This window comes from Rhinatrema bivittatum, chromosome 17 (genome assembly GCF_901001135.1).
Source record: "Rhinatrema bivittatum chromosome 17, aRhiBiv1.1, whole genome shotgun sequence".
NCBI classification, from domain to species: domain Eukaryota; kingdom Metazoa; phylum Chordata; class Amphibia; order Gymnophiona; family Rhinatrematidae; genus Rhinatrema; species Rhinatrema bivittatum.
The window spans coordinates 7,692,513-7,715,706 of NC_042631.1; the positions used below are offsets into that span (position 1 = coordinate 7,692,513).

At 49.6% G+C, this 23,194-nt stretch overlaps 1 protein-coding gene across 1 annotated transcript in view; it reads right to left on the minus strand.

Annotated features, from left to right (window-relative positions):
- The window catches only part of LOC115079431 (catalase-like), a 33,145-nt gene extending 23,327 nt beyond the window's left edge, over nucleotides 1–9,818 (minus strand). The window contains exons 1-2 of the mRNA XM_029583023.1: nucleotides 9,663–9,818; nucleotides 5,799–5,967 (exon numbers count right to left, since the gene is read on the minus strand). Coding sequence (XP_029438883.1) covers nucleotides 5,799–5,967; nucleotides 9,663–9,785 — 292 coding nt within the window. The 5' untranslated portion in view covers nucleotides 9,786–9,818. The remainder of the gene's footprint in view (nucleotides 1–5,798; nucleotides 5,968–9,662) is intronic.
- Between the last annotated feature and the right edge of the window lie 13,376 nt (nucleotides 9,819–23,194).

The window sequence follows — 23,194 nt, forward strand, 5'->3', positions numbered from 1 at the left end:
ACACTCGGGCTGCTGCTTGCAGCTGAAGTTCCTGTTTCATTGTGACTGAAAGTCATGAGACGGGACTCACATGAGAATAAGGAGACTGGCATGGGGGCTGGAGAAAAGGACAATCTTTGGGGATTAACCATCACTAAAGGGGAGAAGATCACATGCTCTCTGACTTTAAGAAGCTTAAGAAAACGAAAATAAACTCTTTCAACTGGTCTTATTTCATCTGCTTCCATTTGTAGGCCCTTATCACATGGCAGGGTGATGTAGAAGATAAAGTATGTTACAAATAGGATTAAATAAAATAAGTAAATTATATTACTCTATGTAGACTGTAGGATATGTTATATAAACATTTTCTCAAATAAAACGGAAGCATCCAGGAGGGCCCAGGTGCTGTCTGAGTGCCCTCCCCCCAGCCACAAATCATTTTTTTTACTACCATGGGGCAGGTGGTAGGCAGCTCCAGTCCTAGAGAGCTGGGAACAGGCCTGCTTTTCATGACCTCCATGGTGAAGATTCATCAGATATCTCTGCCCACAGGTAGTCCAAGGATCTGGCGACCATGGAAAGTACCCAAGGACCAGTGGGGAGGAAAGGTGGCCTAGAGGGATTCACAAACCTGCCTCTTTTCTCACTGCTTCCTACAGCAGGGATTATGTCCATAGATTACTCAACACTTTGGGGGTCATTTTCAAAGGAGTTACGCATGTAAATGTGACATACTATCGTAGCAATTTTCAAAAGCTATTTACTCAAGTAAAGTGCACTTACTTGAGTAAATCCTATGGACAATTCAATGGCATATATTGTAGCAATTTTGAAAAGCCCACTTACTTGAGTAAAGTGTATTTACTCGAGCAAAAACCAGTTTTGCTCGAGTAAATACTTTTTAAAATCCGCCCCTTTGGGTGTAATTGGAGCTAGAGAACATAAGACTTGCAGTACTGAGTCTGTCCAAGGGTCTATCAAGCCTACAGTAACTAAACTACTTTGAAGTGCTGAAAAAAGTGCAAAAAGCGGAATATAAAAATGTAAATAAATAAATCTAAATAAGCCCAGTATCCTTTTTCCAACAGTGGCCAAGCCAGGTCACAAGAACCTGGCAGGTTCCCAAGGAGCAGATAGATTCTGAGCTGCTTATCCCAAGAATAAGCAGGGGATTTCTGCAACTCTACCTTAATCATTCTTAATGGACTTTTCCTCCAGGAACTTGTCCAAACCTTGTTTAAACACAGCTACACTAACAGCTTTCACCACATCCTCTGGCAACAAATTGCAGAGCTTAATTAAGCATTGAGTAAAAACATATTTTCTCTTATTAGTTTTAAATGCATCACCCAGTAACTTCATTGTGTGTCCCCTGGTCTTTGTACTTTTTGAAAGCATAAACAACTGATTAACGTTTACTCGTTCCACTCCAAGCATTATTTTATAGACCTCTATCATATCCTCCCTCAGGTGTCTCTACTCCAAGCTGAACAGCCCTAACCTCTTTAGGCTTTCCTCATAGGGGAGCTGTTCCATCCCCTTTATCATCTTGGTCGCCCTTCTCTGTACCTTTTCTAATTCTTCTATATCTTTCATGAGATGTGGTAACCAGAACTGCACACAATACTCAAGATGAGGTTGCATCATGGAGTGATACAGAGGCGTTAGGATATTCTCTGTTTTATTCTCCATTCCTGTCCTAATAATCCCCAGCATTCTGTTTGTGTATGATATATGAACACAAGATGAGGATGCACCATGGAGTGATACAGAGGCATTAGGATATTCTCTGCTTTATTCTCCATTCCTGTCCTAATAATCCCCAGCATTCTGTTTGCTGTCTTGGCTGCTGCTGCACACTGAGCAGATTTCAATGTATTTTCAGCGATGACACCTAGATCCTTTTCCTGAGTGGTGACTCCTAAATGTGGAACCTTGCATTGTGTAACCATACATTGGGTTTCTCTTCCCTCAGTGCATCACTTTGCACTTGTCCACATTAAATTTCATTTGCCTGCCCGGTCTCCCAGTTTTGCAAGGTCCTCTTGCAATTTCTCACAATCCTCTTATGATTTAACAACTTTGAATAATTTTGTGTCATCAGCAAATCTGATCACCTCACTTGTTCTCATTTCCAGCTCATTTATAAACATATTATAAAGCTGCTGTCCCTGAACAGATCCCAGGGGCCCTCCACTATTTACCTTTTTCTACTGGGAAAGTTTACCATTAGCCCTACTCTGTTTTCTATCGTTTAACCAGTTGGCAATCCACAACCTATCCCATGACTTTCTAATTTCCTCTCTCATGAGGGACTTTGTCAAATGCTTTCTGGAAATCCAGATGCACTGCATCAACTGACTCACAGAGATTGGAAAAGGTATATTATGTCTGTGCCTAGGATGGCAAACATTTATGGGCAGCAGGCTGGCTAAGATTTGCTGTCTCCCAGCTCTGCTGAATCTCAGTCAGCAGAGAAGAGCCCTCTGCTACCCTGTAACAGTCCCTTACGGGCATGAAAATCCCAACTCTGTCCCTCTCTCTGCATACACACTGCATGCATGTACAGGGAGAGGTATTCCAGGGGGGGTGGGGTCTGTCCGAGGTTTATACTTTCTGATTTTAAAAGCCATGCATGTAAACTAAGCACCAAACAGCAGGTGCAGCTGCGTGCACGTAATTTTGCTGGGATCATTTTCAAAGTGGATTTAATGCACGTAAGTCCAGTTTGAAAATGGGGGTAACCCGTGCGCATGACTTAGGTACGATGTTACAGAATTGCCCCAATATGGTTACAGCTCTTTTCCTGAAACAAACTTTAAAACACACTGACAACAGCAGAAGCGTTGCTTGCACAGTAAGGGACGGCTCAGAGAAAGCCTAGCAGGAGTCCTTTTGCGGAAGAATTGTGAACGAGTTAGGTAATTTACAATAAGTCGTTTGCTCAAGAGTTGTACTTTTTTTTTTTTTTTTCATGACTCATCTGTTTTTTCCAACCGGAAAAACAACTGCATCTACTAAGGTGTCCTGCCTAAAGTCACACTGGGATTTTGATTTTAAAAGATATAAAAAGTTCTAGGAAGTCAGTGTGTGAAGGCTTAACTTAATGACATGCAATTACTATTATTATTTTTAAATGTTGTGGTGCACGTCTCCTTGGAGCTTAAAAACAAATGTTTCTGCTAATTGTCTAAAGTTTTGATAACTAGAATCATCTTAAGTATAGGCCAGTGAAAAACAAAACAACTTCAGGATATTAGCAAGGAGGGTCTGAGCAGGAGATGGAAGCTTTGCTGTTCTTACTGCACTGCCCCGGAGGAGCCCCTGCACCCCCAGTGCTTGCTTTGTAAATCAATGGAAAGCTCAGGGCCACAGTGGTCAGGGAGCCTGGACGCTGCCTGTGGGTGTATCCGGCTGTCACTTTAGTGAGTTTTAATCAAACCTCGGGGCCATCTCAACCGTCAACCATTTGCCGGACTCTGACTCCAGCATCTTATGTCCCTTTGTGTTCTCTGTTTGGCTAGAACTGTCGCCATTTCTAGCCCCTCGGGAATCAATTGAATGTACTGAAATGCCAGCTATGTCAACAAGTCTCCAGGGGGGAAAAAACCCCCTCTAAAATCCACCCCTCCACCCTAAAATGTTTGGGATGGAAAGAAAGTTCTAGAAGAAAAAAGAAATGATTATGAAGCTAAAGGGGGTGGATTCAGGAGTAACATAAAGAAGCATTCATGGGACAGCCTCCCACTGGAGATAGTGGGGCGGGCCAAAACTGTTAACGGATTTCCAGAAAGCACGGGGCAAGGGCAGAATATTCCCTTCCCACAAGGAACAAGCTCCAAGCAAATGTTAAGACTCTGCAAGAGTGCAATAATTGTTATAACGATAAATCCTTTTCAGCATGTGATATCAGGGTGATCAGCAAATGTGTGCGTAAGCAAAACTATTCAGCAGCCAGCTCAAACATTTAAACCAGCTCCTCGCAGATAAAGCACATTTGCACTTGTACATTCCTCGCCCCATGCACTCATTTCAGAAAGAAAAAAAAAGCCTTGTAAGTGTATTTCCACTTCCGTCTACTTATTTATTTGATGTCTTTTTCCAAAACCCCTTACAATATGAAATACAATCAAGCCAAAAAAAAAAAAAGCGTATCGAAGCTTTCATGAATTAAAATTAATGTAAAAAGACCTCCAGGATGCCATAGAGAGAAACAGCAGCTAACATCCCACAAAGCACATTAACACAACTCAATCAGCTGATAGTACTTGTGCACAACTGAAGGGTAAGCAAGCTAGAAAAAACAGGTGCATCTGCAACCTTTTCTTGAATTGTTGCTGGCAGAGCCTTCTGTGAGAAATGACTAAGCAGTCTATGAAATGTGCTTAGGTCAGGGGGTGGGCAAACTGGCTCACCACCACATCTTTCCGCAGCCCTGCCTGTCTGTACACTGAGCTTGCTTATCTGCGGCCCGCCGACGCCATCCTCAATCCGCCTGACATTGCCCGCGTCCAGCAGACTGAGGACGGCTCTGGTACAGTAGAGACCACCGGCAGAGTCCAGACCACCGGGCCGGCAGCTAACGAGCGGAAGCTGCAGGTGCACAAGGAGAATGGGGAAAACCATGAGACACAGTGGAAAGATCCGAGGGTGCAGACACATGGAAAGCATGGCAAATGCATCCAGGAACGTTACCCGTAAAACTACAAGGAAAGGGAAACCGGCGAAGCAAGGGAGAAGAAGGAAAGCAAAGGGGCAAATTACAAATACGAGGAGCTGCGGGTGTTTTGTAATGAGAGAAGAGGCAGAGTGAAATAGAGAAATCCAGTCTAGGAATAATCCATCCTCACTCGTATTTATTGTTTTATTCTTCATTTTCATGGGCACTCATGTTATGTACTAACAAAAACTGCCTGGCGTCGTTCGGGTTATCTGGTCCGTAACAGTTATACATTTTAAAACTGAACAAAAGTGAAATTGATCAATATTGTTTTATTTTGTTAAATAATTAATAGAAAGCATATAGACACTTAGGAAGCCTCTCTATAAACTACACTGACGGGATATTAGACGTCTCTCGCTGCCCAGCTCTAGAGAGCGCTAAATAAAATAGTGATTGCTATAGAAGAAGATTAAAAAGCTTGGGTTCCAGTGCAGATCCTTGAGGCACTGCCCTACTTACTGCCCTCCAATCGGTTGTACTCATTGTCTTCTGTCTTTTAACCAGTTCATAACAAAGGCATAGCCGTGGGTGGGCTATGGCCCACCCACTTACATCTCAGACTCACACAATCAGCGCTGTTGCAGTTCCCATCTTGTGGCAAAAAAGGAGAAAGCTGCCATGGACCCCAACCTGTGGCAGCTGAAGAAGGGGTCTGCAGGTGCTTGAATAAGTTACCCTGTGTGTGTGTGTGTGTGTGTGTGTGTGTGTGCTTGAGTAGGGGAGCCTGTGTGTGTGTGTATATGTCTGTGGGAGTGGGAGTCTGTCTATGTTTATGTGTGAATAGAAGAGCACGTGTGTGTGTGTGTGCGTGAGTGAGTGGGAGCCTGTATATATTTGTGTGAATAGGGGAGCGTGTGTGTGTGTGTGTGTGTGTGTGTGTGTGTATGTGTGAGTGGGAGCCTGTGTATCTGTATATATGAGTGGGAGCGCGAGTTTGAGTGTGCACGCCTGATGCTCACAGATAAACATGACAGTGTGGCTGACCAGCACAAGTCTTTTATGAATATATAGATAATAATGCAGTTCTCATGCCTCTCACACATTATCCTGAATGTATTTAATTATGCTTGAATGAGAAACAGAACATACTCACCTGCCCCCTTGGCATGAACAACTCTCTCGGGGATCCTCTCCCGGTCGAAATGAGCCATTTCATCGATGAAAACCATATCCTGGACCACAAGAGGACCTCGGGACCCCACTGTGATAACATTCACTTTATCCCCTACTGGGATCCCAGCTCCAGTGGTCAAAACCTGGGACTTAAAGATAAAAATTATAAATACATGTCAGGGAAAGGCAGATCAGATATCACTACAGTATATTATTCAATACAGTGGAGCACCTTATAGCTGAAAAGGGTTGGGCCCATGGTTGTTACAGATAATGGATATTTATGGATGATGGATGCTCCCTCATATATTTAATAAGAAACAGAGAAAAAAAGACTACAAAGTACATACAGCTCTTTATTGAAAACTAGTTATTAAACAATGATTCAGCTTGCACATCTCATGCACAATACACTAATAACAGTCTGTTAGGTAATTGGTGCCATGCATTTAGTTAAACTTAAAAAAGAAGAACCAAGCTTGAATCTCATGCCTAGCTTGAGAGACCATCAAAATAGGGAGCTATAGACATTCGATAAACAGCTCTTCCATATGGGATGATAGGAACACTTAGAGTAAACAATGCTTCCCCTGTCTTTGGATTATCGTTGGTCTCCAATATACATTTTTTTTCATATTTTTCTTTTCTGTTTGCAAATTATTTTTCTACTACAGCCAAAAAACTGTCCATATGGAGCAGAAGCAAATGCGATCTCCACTGATCTTAATGCCACAGATGGAAATGTCCAAACTTCCAACCAGTGAATTGCCATAATACACTCCACGTACAAGTCCACAGAAAGCCCAACACGTTGTGCGTTTCGACTCTTCCTCAGGGGCATTGGGTCTTCACTGGAATATTTAAACTTTCTAGTTTGAAAACCAGGGTTCAGAAGGAACATGATGGGAAGTATAGAATGAAGCATTCCAATGGTTATTGGACAGTTTTTTGGCTGAATTAGGAAAATAATTCACAAGCTGAAATGAAAAATATTTAAAACATGTTGTATATTGGAGACCATTGTTTAGACTAAGCGTTCCTATCATCCCACATGGAACAGCTGTTTAGTGAATGTCCATAGCTCTCTATTATGATGGTCTCTTAAGGTAGGCATGGGCTCTATTTGAGATTCAAGCTTGGTTCTTCTTTTTTAAGTTTGATTTTCATCCAGGTAGCTTTTTTGTTCTGTGTGGGTTGAATGCATCTAATTAACGGCCTAATTTGAATTCCCTGGCGTGCACCAAGACCTGGAGATACGCGCGTGGCCAGGCCACGCACATGCCCAAGTGCATTTTCAAAGCGGTCCGGCCACATGTGTATCTCCCAGTACATGTGGAAAAGCTGGATTTTTTTTTTTTAAAAGGGGGGCAGGCCAGGGATGGAGTCTGGGTGGGGGCCGCCCGTTAGGCGCTGTCCCGGTGAAGCGCTCGCGAGTTGGCACCCACCTGCATCGATACAAAAATCGGGTACACATGAGCTTGTGGGGATCGGATTTTATAACATGCACACGGCGACACGCGCATGTTATAAAGTCGGCGCGTCCATGTGCGCGCTCCGGGACCCTCACGCGCACGGATGCCCGCGCACCCCTTTTAAAATTTACCTTTAAGGCATCACCAAGGGATGAGTCAGATAAAGCTGCTCACAGAATTTGGTTTCTCCTTTCGAAGCTTGCCCTGTTCATTTACCTGATCCCTGGATGGGAAATAAAATGTTTCTGCTCCAGGAAGCTTATGCATTTCAGGACAAGCCCAGACTTTGGGTCTAGCGATGGAAAAATAAGCCAACGCTGCGGTCCAAAATAAAACAGGTGGCAAAGAACTCTTATTTCAAACTCCAGACGCTTCGAAGACTAAGCCCCTTCTTCAATGAACCTTACAATGTCAGCCCCCAGCTCACCCTCTCCCCTTACAACTGCTGCCAGCCTGGGCGGAAAAAAAGAACAAAAAACGGCCCAAGCCAGCTGAATCCTAGTTAGGTAGCAAACCTGTGTGGATAATTTGTAGTAAATGTAATTGTATCTGTGCTATCCCCCTGGATGTTTTGCTGTAAATATTTTCATTGCTGTTAACTGTGTTAGTAAATAGGCTGCTTCCTTTGGAAACCACAAACTCCAGGGCCTTGTGCATTGTTTGGAGACAAACACAGCCGAAGGCCTGGGAGTGGTGCGCACCACTTCCCCAGAGGGCCTAACTGACATTCATTTTGTCCCTCTGTAGGAAGAACCCCACGACAGAAATGTTTTGCTTCTGTGTGATCAGTGAACCAGTGGCTGCAGATGATTTTTTGCATATTGCATCCCCTCCGCTGTAAGTGCATGTGACACAGTTACTATGACATGCGTTTGGAATTTCTTTGCAAACTAGCAGAATATATAGACTCATAAGTCTTTATTCTACACAAAATTCCAACACCAATAGGTAGTGGTATCAGAAAAGTTAGTGCTCCAGTCTCATGGGCTCTTGCCCACTTCAGATGCAGGACCCATGAGCAGCCTGAACTTTCCAAAAAAACAGAGAGGTTTGCCGAGTTCTGTCACTAATGCAGATGAAATTGGGCAGAGGGTTCCTTTTAATCAGATTAGTCCAGCCTACAGTGCTCTTCTTGATGTGCACGGGAGCTTCTCTCTGCGAAGATGCGGGGGAAGGCAGTTAAGCTCCAGGCAAGTGATAATTCGCGGGGCACCCTGCCCGTGCCCACAATGGGATGGAATCCCCACCCTCCACCCTCGCATCTTTTGTATTTCACCATCACGTTCTCTTCCAGCCCTCCCAAACATTATTTATCTGTGCATTTCAGGAGGAGGTAAAACAGTATTTAGCACAGCTGGGACCCACTTACGTCAAGGCTCTACCTATATCCATGTTCTCCTTGTATTTCTCTTAACAGCTGGCAAAGTCTGGCCACTGCACCCAGCTGAGTGCCAGGCAGCCTCACTGTCCCTCCCTCTCCTGCCTCACAGGAACAGATAGAAACCTACCCTTTCCCCCTCTGCTCATACCCAGCATGGTTTCACATCCTGCCCCGATGACCCTGTCCTATCATTTATTCATGTCTAGTAAATAAATTAAAAAATCCCCCCTGCTGCTCGAGCAAAATCTCAGTTTAGTTGTTCCCCAGCCCTGCTATAAATCCAAATCTGCATCCTAGAAACATAGAAGTTATCAACAGATAAGGAACGCTTGGTCCACCCAGTCACCCTTGCTCTGTAAATGTAATTTGTTCCTGCTGTACAATAACCCCTTCTGCCCCTTTCTCGAGCAGGTGTTGCCAAATGAGTTTGTTTTGCAGATAGCAGAAAGGCAAGAACCCCACTCGTAAGCCAGGGCGCGGTGGGTATGATCTCACCCGAATACTTACTTTACGTCAAAGAAAGGTTCCTTTTGGATTTCAGGGCGTGCAGGCTGACGAGGTGTGCGTGGAAGCTCTTGTCATCAGGCTGGGAGCACAGAGCACAGGTGGGGATATTCCTTACCTCACAGCAGGAGATGCAGCTCCTGACACGGCGGTGCAGTTACCCCCCATGACCCCTGATGCACTTACCCCACTGCCCCAGATACTGCTTTGCAGCAACGCCCTTTCCCCTTCGCAGATGCTGGACTCCTGCTGTAAAGCCCATGGCCAGCACAGGTTTGCCCCCCTCCAGCCACGAGGATGCTGCTGAAAGCCGTGGGCGAGAGCCCCTAGCATGCAGGCTTCAGGAAACGGGGAGATCCCTGGAAAAGTCTCCTTCCCTCCCGCAGCCGCCAGATCCCTGCACTGGGTGCTCCCAGCCATGTGCAAGAATTAGCTCTGCTTGTGACCAGGTAAAAAAACCCAAACCCAAATATTACCCTAACCTTACCTTCAGCTGTGCAGTGCCTGTGTTCTGGGCCATCTTGCAGCCCTGGCTAAGCTCAGAGAGTGGAGCAGGAATGCAGTGCAGTGCTGTGCAGTGTCTGTGGTGGGGAGAGCAGGAGTATTTCATACATGGCCTTCTGCCTCGCCCCCTTACATAATAAGGAAGCCCCACCCCAGCCTGCAGCTCTGCTCTACCACAACCCCTCCTTTCTTGGGTTTAGACACTTACGTACAAGTAAAATCTGAAAATTATACCCCAGGGCTGCAGACTGTTGTAAACAGCAGTTTCACTTCTCCGCTAAAAAACATCCAAATATCTGATATCAGCTTCTTGAAAGCTTTACCATGTGTACCCGCCAGCATAATCAGGATTCAAATGGCCCCACAGATTGCACAAGTAAAGGAAGAGAAACTCATTAGAGCCTGAAGTGTAACGATAGGAACAGAGCACTGGTTTTGCTTGCCAACCCTGCTGAGCTCTCAGCTCTGGGCTCCATGTCCATGCACAACTGGAAAACGCAGGGGGTTGGCGAGGATACAAGGCTGGCTCCAGCCTAACTGGTGTCCCCACCACAGTGAAAAGTACTGGCTTCACTCATACCACCTCCAGCAGCTGCTTCAGGGCTCTCCCCCATCCCCCTGATCCCTACCTGACCTCCCCCCCCCCTCTGCAAACCCTGGCCACAGCTGGATCCATCCCACTGCCCCTCTCCCCTGTATCCGATTGGATCAGACAACACTAATAAAGTCTGGGGTCAGACCTCTACTATAAACCCTGCACCTCGCGTTCAGTAAACAAACTCCTCCAACCATGACCGCAGAGCTTATAAAACTAAATATCTGGTGTCACCGCAGTAACAGCAGCCCAAACTGTCTCCACTACCACACACCCGGTGATGCAACATGAAACCCTGCAAAAAAGCCACTCAGCCCCTCTATTTATTGTATGTAGTTATAGTTTCTTTTTAGATTCTGCCTTTTGTGACGTTTCAGAGTGGATTCCATTCAGGTACTGTAGGGTATTTCCCTATTCCCAGCGGGCTTACGCTCTAAGGGCTGCAGGTAATAAGCTGAACATTAAAACTGTGTGCTGAAATTCAGTCTGCACTTTCTTGGGGTTTTTTGGTTTTTTTTTAACATGCAAGCTAATTTTTTTTTAAAACTCCCACAGGCCGATACAGAAAAACACGAGGGAGAGCCGGCGAGCGCCCACTCTCCCGGCGCACGCACAGACCATTCTCCTGGGCGCGCGATTCAGGAGGGTGGCCTATGCCAATCAGGGCCCGTGGTAAAAGGAGGCGCTAGGGACACTAGCGCGTCCCTAGCGCCTCCTTTTTGACAGGAGAGGTGGCTGTCAGCAGGTTTGACATTGGACGCTCAATTTTGCCGGCGTTGGTTCTCAAACCCGCCGACAGCCGCGGGTTCGGAAAATGGACACCGGCATAATTGAGCGTCCGTCTTCCAACCCGCCGGCCGCGGGCCGATTTTTACTTTTTTTTTACACTTTTGGGACCTCCGACTTCATATCGCCATGATATTAAGTCAGAGGGTGCACAGAAAAGCAGTTTTTTCTGCTTTTCTGTGCACTTCCCCGGTGCTGGCCGAAGTTAACGCCTGCCTTTGGGCAGGCGTTAATTTCTGAAAGTAAAATGTGCGGCTTGGCTGCACATTTTACTTTCTGTATTGCACGGGAATAACTAATAGGCCCATCAACGTGCATTTGTATGTTGCGGGCGCTATTAGTTTCAGGGGGTTGGACACATGTTTTTGACGCGCTATTACCCCTTACTGTATAAGGGATGAAGCTAGCGCGTCGAAAACGTGCATCCAAACCCGGGCTACCAGTGCGCTCCACCAGAGCGCACTGTACTGTATCGGCCTGCCAGTGAGGTAAGCTAATGCAATGGGAGTTTAAAAATGCACACAAAACAGAACATTTGCACAAAGAAAAATGTGATTTACGTGCACAAAAAATGTGTTGTGTGTTTGTGCTAACTCAGACTGTGCTCTTTGCTTGAATGCTGGGACCTGTACTCAGGATTTATGCACAGAAAATATGCTTTCCCCACATAAAATCTTGACCTCAGATCCTGGCACTGGAACTCCAGCTTCTGCTGGTAGACTAACGTTAGTCCTGGAAACTTTACTCCACTTTGGACTGGAAGTAAAGTTAAGTTTCCAGCACTAAGAAAACACAAGGTAAGCGAGTACACCTCTCTGCACTGGTAGGGAACAGATGAGCTACTGCCTTCCTTAGCATGGGATTTCCATGTGAGTGAGCTAAGAAATGCGCACGCTTCTATGCACATATTTTTAGTGCAGAAAACTCCTTGCTGGATTGGCAGTAAAGTTTGTGCACAACTGCGGGTTAAACTGTGTACTGTACCCAGCGTATTTGATTGTTTGTACCCGAGACAATGAAGGGTGGAGTGACTTGCCCAAGGTCACAAGGAGGGTCGCAGATCTGCCATACCAATCCAGCACAAACTTCCAGGACTCAAACAGCAACAACCCTAGCTAAGAAAAGGCAACTGTCCCTACAATCCTCCTCTTGGAAAAACAAAACAAGCAGCATTGCTACAAAGCCTTATACAGAAACTACATGGCAGGAGAATGTCTGACCTGTGTCATACACGCAGAGCACAGACAGAGCCTCAGCAAATGCAGAAAAAGCAACCACAAATTAGAAACAGAAACATGCACCAAAAAAATGAAATGGAAAGCCTAAGAAGCCAGACCCTGCATACAGAGCAACACCAGAGAAATGGCAAAAGAAATGCATTTCCTTTTGTATTGTGCAAAATCCATAATATAAATCGGGCTTGGTAGTGTGTCCGTCAGTGCTCGCGCATGTTCCGCAGCCCGCCGATAGATGGCGCTATAATATGTCAGGCTTGGTAGTGTCCGTCAGTGCTCGCGCATGTTCCGCAGCCCGCCGTTAGATGGCGCTATAATATGTCAGGCTTGGTAGTGTCCGTCAGTGCTCGCGCATGTTCCGCAGCCCGCTGATAGATGGCGCTATAATATATCAGGCTTGGTAGTGTGTCCGTCAGTGCTCACGCATGTTCCACAGCCCGCCGATAGATGGCGCTATAATATATCAGGCTTGGTAGTGTGTCCGTCAGTGCTTGAGCATGTTCCACAGCCCGCTGATAGATGGCGCTATAATATGTCAGGCTTGGTAGTGTGTCCGTCAGTGCTCGCGCATGTTCCTCAGCCCGCCGATAGATGGCGCTATAATATATCGGGCTTGGTAGTGTGTCCGTCAGTGCTCGCGCATGTTCCACAGCCCGCCGATAGATGGCGCTATAATATATCGGGCTTGGTAGTGTGTCCGTCAGTGCTCGCGCATGTTCCACAGCCCGCCGATAGATGGCGCTATAATATATCGGGCTTGGTAGTGTGTCCGTCAGTGCTCGCGCATGTTCCACAGCCCGCCGATAGATGGCGCTATAATATATCGGGCTTGGTAGTGTGTCCGTCAGTGCTCGCGCATGTTCCACAGCCCGCCGATAGATGGCGCTATAATATATCGGGCTTGGTAGTGTGTCCGTCAGTGCTCGCGCATGTTCCTCAGCCCGCCGATAGATGGCGCTATAATATATTGGGCTTGGTAGTGTGTCCGTCAGTGCTTGCGCATGTTCCACAGCCCGCCGATAGATGGTGCTATAATATATCGGGCTTGGTAGTGTGTCCGTCAGTGCTCGCGCATGTTCCACAGCCCGCCGATAGATGGCGCTATAATATATCGGGCTTGGTAGTGTGTCCGTCAGTGCTCGCGCATGTTCCCCAGCCCGCCGATAGATGGTGCTATAATATATCAGGCTTGGTAGTGTGCCCATCAGTGCTCGCGCATGTTCCACAGCCCGCCGATAGATGGCGCTATAATATATCGGGCTTGGTAGTGTGTCCGTCAGTGCTCGCGCATGTTCCCCAGCCCGCCGATAGATGGCGCTATAATATATCGGGCTTGGTAGTGTGTCCGTCAGTGCTCGCGCATGTTCCCCAGCCCGCCGATAGATGGCGCTATAATATATCGGGCTTGGTAGTGTGTCCGTCAGTGCTCGCGCATGTTCCCCAGCCCGCCGATAGATGGCGCTATAATATATCGGGCTTGGTAGTGTGTCCGTCAGTGCTCGCGCATGTTCCTCAGCCCGCCGATAGATGGCGCTATAATATATCGGGCTTGGTAGTGTGTCCGTCAGTGCTCGCGCATGTTCCCCAGCCCGCCGATAGATGGCGCTATAATATATCGGGCTTGGTAGTGTGTCCGTCAGTGCTCGTGCATGTTCCTCAGCCCGCCGATAGATGGCGCTATAATATATCGGGCTTGGTAGTGTGTCCGTCAGTGCTCGCGCATGTTCCCCAGCCCGCCGATAGATGGCGCTATAATATATCGGGCTTGGTAGTGTGTCCGTCAGTGCTCGCGCATGTTCCTCAGCCCGCCGATAGATGGCGCTATAATATATCGGGCTTGGTAGTGTGTCCGTCAGTGCTCGCACATGTTCCTCAGCCCGCCGATAGATGGCGCTATAATATCGGGCTTGGTAGTGGTCCGTCAGTGCTCGCGCATGTTCCTCAGCCCGCCGTAGATGGCACTATAATATATCGGGCTTGGTAGTGTGTCCGTCAGTGCTCGCACATGTTCCTCTCAGCCCGCCGATAGATGGCGCTATAATATATCAGGTTGTAGTGTGTCCGTCAGCGCTCGCGCATGTTTCCCCAGCCCCGCCGATAGATGGCGCTATAATTATATCGGGCTTGGTAGTGTGTCCGTCAGTGCTCGCGCAGTTCCACAGCCCGCCGATAGATGGCGCTATAATATATAGGGCTTGGTAGTGTGTCCGTCAGTGCTCGCGCATGTTCCACAGCCCGCCGATAGATGGCGCTATATATGTCAGGCTTGGTAGTGTGTCCGTCAGTGCTCGCGCATGTTCCCAGCCCGCCGATAGATGGTGCTATAATATATTGGGCTTGGTAGTGTGTCCGTCAGTGCTCGCGCATGTCCACAGCCCGCCGATAGATGGTGCTATAATATATTGGGCTTGGTAGTGTGTCCGTCAGTGCTCGCGCATGTTCCACAGCCCGCCGATAGATGGCGCTATAATATATCGGGCTTGGTAGTGTGTCCGTCAGTTGCTCGCGCATGTTCCACAGCCCGCCGATAGATGGTCGCTATAATATGTCAGGCTTGGTAGTGTGTCCGTCAGTGCTCGCGCATGTTCCTCAGCCCGCCGAATAGATGGCGCTATAATATATCGGGCTGGTAGTGTGTCCGTCAGTGCTCGCACATGTTCCCCAGCCTGCCGATAGATGGCGCTATAATATGTTCAGGCTTGGTAGTGTGTCCGTTCCAGTGCTCGCGCATGTTCCTCAGCCCGCCGATAGATGGCGCTATAATATCAGGCTTGGTAGTGTGTCCGTCAGTGCTCGCGCATGTTCCCCAGCCCGCCGATAGATGGCGCTATAATATGTCAGGCTTGGTAGTGTGTCCGTCAGTGCTCGCGCATGTTCCTCAGCCCGCTGATAGATGGCGCTATAATATATCGGGCTTGGTAGTGTGTCCGTCAGTGCTCGCGCATGTTCCCCAGCCCGCCGATAGATGGCGCTATAATATATCAGGGCTTGGTAGTGTGTCCGTCAGTGCTCGCGCATGTTCCTCAGCCCGCCGATAGATGGCGCTATAATATATCGGGCTTGGTAGTGTGTCCGTCAGTGCTCGCGCATGTTCCACAGCCCGACCGATAGATGGCGCTATAATATATTCGGGCTTGGTAGTGTGTCCGTCAGTGCTCGCGCATGTTCCTCAGCCCGCCGATAGATGGCGCTATAATATGTCGGGCTTGGTAGTGTGTCCGTCAGTGCTCGCGCATGTTCCACAGCCCGCCGATAGATGGCGCTATAATATTCAGGCTTGGTAGTGTGTCCGTCAGTGCTCGCGCATGTTCCCTCAGCCCGCCGATAGATGGCGCTATAATATATCAGGCTTGGTAGTGTGTCCGTCAGTGCTCGCGCATGTTCCCCAGCCCGCCGATAGATGGCGCTATAATATGTCAGGCTTGGTAGTGTGTCCGTCAGTGCTCGCGCATGTTCCCCAGCCTGCCGATAGATGGCGCTATAATATATCAGGCTTGGGTAGTGTGTCCGTCATTGCTCGCGCATGTTCCTCAGCCCACCGATAGATGGCGCTATAATATATTGGGCTTGGTAGTGTGTCCGTCAGTGCTCGTGCATGTTCCCCAGTCCACCGATAGATGGCGCTATAATATATCAGGCTTGGTAGTGTGTCCGTCAGTGCTCGCGCATGTTCCTCAGCCGATAGATGGCGCTATAATATGTCAGGCTTGGTAGTGTGTCCGTCAGTGCTCGCGCATGTTCCCCAGCCCGCCGATAGATGGCGCTATAATATGTCAGGCTTGGTAGTGTGTCCGTCAGTGCTCGCGCATGTTCCCCAGCCCGCCGATAGATGGCGCTATAATATGTCAGGCTTGGTAGTGTGTCCGTCAGTGCTCGCGCATGTTCCCCAGCCTGCCGATAGATGGCGCTATAATATATCAGGCTTGGTAGTGTGTCCGTCATTGCTCGCGCATGTTCCTCAGCCCACCGATAGATGGCGCTATAATATATTGGGCTTGGTAGTGTGTCCGTCAGTGCTCGTGCATGTTCCCCAGTCCCACCGATAGATGGCTCTATAATATATCAGGCTTGGTAGTGTGTCCGTCAGTGCTCGCGCATGTTCCTCAGCCGATAGATGGCGCTATAATATGTCAGGCTTGGTAGTGTGTCCGTCAGTGCTCGCGCATGTTCCCCAGCCCGCCGATAGATGGCGCTATAATATATCAGGCTTGGTAGTGTGTCCGTCAGTGCTCGCGCATGTTCCCCAGCCCGCCGATAGATGGCGCTATAATATATTCAGGGCTTGGTAGTGTGTCCGTCAGTGCTCGCGCATGTTCCCCAGCCCGCCGATAGATGGCGCTATAATATATCAGGCTTGGTAGTGTGTCCGTCAGTGCTCGTGCATGTTCCCCAGCCCGCCGATAGATGGCGCTATAATATATCAGGCTTGGTAGTGTGTCCGTCAGTGCTCGCGCATGTTCCCCAGCCCGCCGATAGATGGCGCTATAATATATCGGGCTTGGTAGTGTGTCCGTCAGTGCTCGCGCATGTTCCCCAGCCCGCCGATAGATGGCGCTATAATATATTCGGGCTTGGTAGTGTGTCCGTCAGTGCTCGCGCATGTTCCACAGCCCGCCGATAGATGGCGCTATAATATATCGGGCTTGGTAGTGTGTCCGTCAGTGCTCGCGCATGTTCCACAGCCCGCCGATAGATGGCGCTATAATATGTCAGGCTTGGTAGTGTGTCCGTCAGTGCTCGCGCATGTTCCTCAGCCCGCCGATAGATGGCGCTATAATATATCGGGCTTGGTAGTGTGTCCGTCAGTGCTCGCACATGTTCCCCAGCCTGCCGATAGATGGCGCTATAATATGTCAGGCTTGGTAGTGTGTCCGTCAGTGCTCGCGCATGTTCCTCAGCCCGCCGATAGATGGCGCTATAATATATCGGGCTTGGTAGTGTGTCCGTCAGTGCTCGCGCATGTTCCCCAGCCTGCCGATAGATGGCGCTATAATATGTCAGGCTTGGTAGTGTGTCCGTCAGTGCTCGCGCATGTTCCTCAGCCCGCCGATAGATGGCGCTATAATATATCGGGCTTGGTAGTGTGTCCGTCAGTGCTCGCGCATGTTCCACAGCCCGCCGATAGATGGCGCTATAATATGTCAGGCTTGGTAGTGTGTCCGTCAGTGCTCGCGCATGTTCCTCAGCCCGCCGATAGATGGCGCTATAATATATCAGGGCTTGGTAGTGTGTCCGTCAGTGCTCGCGCATGTTCCACAGCCCGCCGATAGATGGCGCTATAATATATCAGGCTTGGTAGTGTGTCCGTCAGTGCTCGCGCATGTTCCTCAGCCCGCCGATAGATGGCGCTATAATATATCAGGCTTGGTAGTGTGTCCGTCAGTGCTCGCGCATGTTCCACAGCCCGCCGATAGATGGTGCTATAATATATCGGGCTTGGTAGTGTGTCCGTCAGTGCTCGCGCATGTTCCTCAGCCCGCCGATAGATGGCGCTATAATATATCAGGCTTGGTAGTGTGTCCGTCAGTGCTCGCGCATGTTCCCCAGCCCGCCGATAGATGGCGCTATAATATCAGGGCTTGGTAGTGTGTCCGTCAGTGCTCGCGCATGTTCCTCAGCCCGCCGATAGATGGCGCTATAATATATCGGGCTTGGTAGTGTGTCCGTCAGTGCTCGCGCATGTTCCACAGCCCGCCGATAGATGGCGCTATAATATATCGGGCTTGGTAGTGTGTCCATCAGTGCTCGCGCATGTTCCCCAGCCCGCCGATAGATGGCGCTATAATATATCGGGCTTGGTAGTGTGTCCGTCAGTGCTCGCGCATGTTCCTCAGCCCGCCGATAGATGGCGCTATAATATATCGGGCTTGGTAGTGTGTCCGTCAGTGCTCGCAGCATGTTCCTCAGCCCGCCGATAGATGGCGCTATAATATATCGGGCTTGGTAGTGTGTCCGTCAGTGCTCGCGCATGTTCCCTCAGCCCACCGATAGATGGCGCTATAATATATCAGGCTTGGTAGTGTGTCCCGTCAGTGCTCGCGCATGTTCCTCAGCCGCCGATAGATGGCGCTATAATATATCGGGCTTGGTAGTGTGTCCGTCAGTGCTCGCGCATGTTCCTCAGCCCACCGATAGATGGCGCTATAATATGTCAGGCTTGGTAGTGTCCGTCAGTGCTAGCGCATGTTCCTCAGCCCACCGATAGATGGTGCTATAATATATAGGGCTTGGTAGTGTGTCCGTCAGTGCTCGCACATGTTCCTCAGCCCGCCGATAGATGGAGCTATAATATATCGGGCTTGGTAGTGTGTCCATCAGTGCTCGCGCATGTTCCTCAGCCCACCGATAGATGGTGCTATAATATATCGGGCTTGGTAGTGTGTCCGTCAGTGCTCGCGCATGTTCCTCAGCCCACCGATAGATGGTGCTATAATATATCGGGCTTGGTAGTGTGTCCGTCAGTGCTCGCGCATGTTCCTCAGCCCACCGATAGATGGCGCTATAATATATCGGGCTTGGTAGTGTGTCCGTCAGTGCTCGCGCATGTTCCTCAGCCCACCGATAGATGGCGCTATAATATATCGGGCTTGGTAGTGTGTCTGTCAGTGCTCGCGCATGTTCCCCAGCCCGCCGATAGATGGCGCTATAATATATCGGGCTTGGTAGTGTGTCCGTCAGTGCTCGTGCATGTTCCACAGCCCGCCGATAGATGGCGCTATAATATATCGGGCTTGGTAGTGTGTCCGTCAGTGCTCGCGCATGTTCCCCAGCCCGCCGATAGATGGCGCTATAATATATCAGGCTTGGTAGTGTGTCCGTCAGTGCTCGCGCATGTTCCTCAGCCCGCCGATAGATGGCGCTATAATATATCGGGCTTGGTAGTGTGTCCGTCAGTGCTCGCACATGTTCCTCAGCCCGCCGATAGATGGCGCTATAATATATCGGGCTTGGTAGTGTGTCCGTCAGTGCTCGCGCATGTTCCACAGCCTGCCGATAGATGGCGCTATAATATATCAGGCTTGGTAGTGTGTCCGTCAGTGCTCACGCATGTTCCACAGCCCGCCGATAGATGGCGCTATAATATATCAGGCTTGGTACTGTGTCCGTCAGTGCTCACGCATGTTCCACAGCCCGCCGATAGATGGCGCTATAATATGTCAGGCTTGGTAGTGTGTCCGTCAGTGCTCGCGCATGTTCCACAGCCCGCCGATAGATGGTGCTATAATATGTCAGGCTTGGTAGTGTGTCCGTCAGTGCTCGCGCATGTTCCACAGCCCGCCGATAGATGGCGCTATAATATGTCAGGCTTGGTAGTGTCCGTCAGTGCTCGCGCATGTTCCGCAGTCCGCTGATAGATGGCGCTATAATATATCAGGCTTGGTAGTGTGTCCGTCAGTGCTCACGCATGTTCCACAGCCCGCCGATAGATGGCGCTATAATATATCAGGCTTGGTACTGTGTCCGTCAGTGCTCACGCATGTTCCACAGCCCGCCGATAGATGGCGCTATAATATGTCAGGCTTGGTAGTGTGTCCGTCAGTGCTCGCGCATGTTCCACAGCCCGCCGATAGATGGTGCTATAATATGTCAGGCTTGGTAGTGTGTCCGTCAGTGCTCGCGCATGTTCCCCAGCCCACCGATAGATGGCGCTATAATATATCGGGCTTGGTAGTGTGTCCGTCAGTGCTCGCGCATGTTCCACAGCCCGCCGATAGATGGTGCTATAATATATCGGGCTTGGTAGTGTGTCCGTCAGTGCTCGCGCATGTTCCACAGCCCGCCGATAGATGGCGCTATAATATGTCAGGCTTGGTAGTGTGTCCGTCAGTGCTCGCGCATGTTCCCCAGCCCACCGATAGATGGCGCTATAATATATCGGGCTTGGTAGTGTGTCCGTCAGTGCTCGCACATGTTCCCCAGCCCGCCGATAGATGGCGCTATAATATATCGGGCTTGGTAGTGTGTCCGTCAGTGCTCGCGCATGTTCCCCAGCCCGCCGATAGATGGCGCTATAATATATCGGGCTTGGTAGTGTGTCCGTCAGTGCTCGCGCATGTTCCCCAGCCCGCCGATAGATGGCGCTATAATATATCAGGCTTGGTAGTGTGTCCGTCAGTGCTCGCGCATGTTCCCCAGCCCGCCGATAGATGGCGCTATAATATATCAGGCTTGGTAGTGTGTCCGTCAGTGCTCGCGCATGTTCCTCAGCCCGCCGATAGATGGCGCTATAATATATCGGGCTTGGTAGTGTGTCCGTCAGTGCTCACGCATGTTCCCCAGCCCGCCGATAGATGGCGCTATAATATGTCAGGCTTGGTAGTGTGTCCGTCAGTGCTCGCGCATGTTCCTCAGCCCGCCGATAGATGGCGCTATAATATATCGGGCTTGGTAGTGTGTCCGTCAGTGCTCGCGCATGTTCCCCAGCCCGCCGATAGATGGCGCTATAATATATCGGGCTTGGTAGTGTGTCCGTCAGTGCTCGCGCATGTTCCCCAGCCCGCCGATAGATGGCGCTATAATATATCGGGCTTGGTAGTGTGTCCGTCAGTGCTCGCGCATGTTCCTCAGCCCGCCGATAGATGGCGCTATAATATATCAGGCTTGGTAGTGTGTCCGTCAGTGCTCGCGCATGTTCCTCAGCCCGCCGATAGATGGCGCTATAATATATCAGGCTTGGTAGTGTGTCCGTCAGTGCTCGCGCATGTTCCTCAGCCCGCCGATAGATGGCGCTATAATATATCAGGCTTGGTAGTGTGTCCGTCAGTGCTCGCGCATGTTCCTCAGCCCGCCGATAGATGGCGCTATAATATATCAGGCTTGGTAGTGTGTCCGTCAGTGCTCGCGCATGTTCCTCAGCCCACCGATAGATGGCGCTATAATATATCAGGCTTGGTAGTGTGTCCGTCAGTGCTCGCGCATGTTCCCCAGCCCGCCGATAGATGGTGCTATAATATATCGGGCTTGGTAGTGTGTCCGTCAGTGCTCGCGCATGTTCCTCAGCCCGCCGATAGATGGCGCTATAATATATCAGGCTTGGTAGTGTGTCCGTCAGTGCTCGCGCATGTTCCTCAGCCCGCCGATAGATGGCGCTATAATATATCAGGCTTGGTAGTGTGTCCGTCAGTGCTCGCGCATGTTCCTCAGCCCGCCGATAGATGGCGCTATAATATATCAGGCTTGGTAGTGTGTCCGTCAGTGCTCGTGCATGTTCCCCAGTCCACCGATAGATGGCGCTATAATATATCAGGCTTGGTAGTGTGTCCGTCAGTGCTCGCGCATGTTCCTCAGCCCGCCGATAGATGGCGCTATAATATATCAGGCTTGGTAGTGTGTCCGTCAGTGCTCGTGCATGTTCCCCAGTCCACCGATAGATGGCGCTATAATATATCAGGCTTGGTAGTGTGTCCGTCAGTGCTCGCGCATGTTCCTCAGCCGATAGATGGCGCTATAATATGTCAGGCTTGGTAGTGTGTCCGTCAGTGCTCGCGCATGTTCCCCAGCCCACCGATAGATGGCGCTATAATATATTGGGCTTGGTAGTGTGTCCGTCAGTGCTCGTGCATGTTCCCCAGTCCACCGATAGATGGCGCTATAATATATCAGGCTTGGTAGTGTGTCCGTCAGTGCTCGCGCATGTTCCTCAGCCGATAGATGGCGCTATAATATGTCAGGCTTGGTAGTGTGTCCGTCAGTGCTCGCGCATGTTCCCCAGCCCGCCGATAGATGGCGCTATAATATGTCAGGCTTGGTAGTGTGTCCGTCAGTGCTCGCGCATGTTCCCCAGCCCGCCGATAGATGGCGCTATAATATGTCAGGCTTGGTAGTGTGTCCGTCAGTGCTCGCGCATGTTCCCCAGCCTGCCGATAGATGGCGCTATAATATATCAGGCTTGGTAGTGTGTCCGTCATTGCTCGCGCATGTTCCTCAGCCCACCGATAGATGGCGCTATAATATATTGGGCTTGGTAGTGTGTCCGTCAGTGCTCGTGCATGTTCCCCAGTCCACCGATAGATGGCGCTATAATATATCAGGCTTGGTAGTGTGTCCGTCAGTGCTCGCGCATGTTCCTCAGCCGATAGATGGCGCTATAATATGTCAGGCTTGGTAGTGTGTCCGTCAGTGCTCGCGCATGTTCCCCAGCCCGCCGATAGATGGCGCTATAATATGTCAGGCTTGGTAGTGTGTCCGTCAGTGCTCGCGCATGTTCCCCAGCCCGCCGATAGATGGCGCTATAATATGTCAGGCTTGGTAGTGTGTCCGTCAGTGCTCGCGCATGTTCCCCAGCCTGCCGATAGATGGCGCTATAATATATCAGGCTTGGTAGTGTGTCCGTCATTGCTCGCGCATGTTCCTCAGCCCACCGATAGATGGCGCTATAATATATTGGGCTTGGTAGTGTGTCCGTCAGTGCTCGTGCATGTTCCCCAGTCCACCGATAGATGGCGCTATAATATATCAGGCTTGGTAGTGTGTCCGTCAGTGCTCGCGCATGTTCCTCAGCCGATAGATGGCGCTATAATATGTCAGGCTTGGTAGTGTGTCCGTCAGTGCTCGCGCATGTTCCCCAGCCCGCCGATAGATGGCGCTATAATATGTCAGGCTTGGTAGTGTGTCCGTCAGTGCTCGCGCATGTTCCCCAGCCCGCCGATAGATGGCGCTATAATATGTCAGGCTTGGTAGTGTGTCCGTCAGTGCTCGCGCATGTTTCCCAGCCCGCCGATAGATGGCGCTATAATATGTCAGGCTTGGTAGTGTGTCCGTCAGTGCTCGCGCATGTTCCTCAGCCCGCCGATAGATGGCGCTATAATATATCGGGCTTGGTAGTGTGTCCGTCAGTGCTCGTGCATGTTCCCCAGCCCGCCGATAGATGGCGCTATAATATATCAGGCTTGGTAGTGT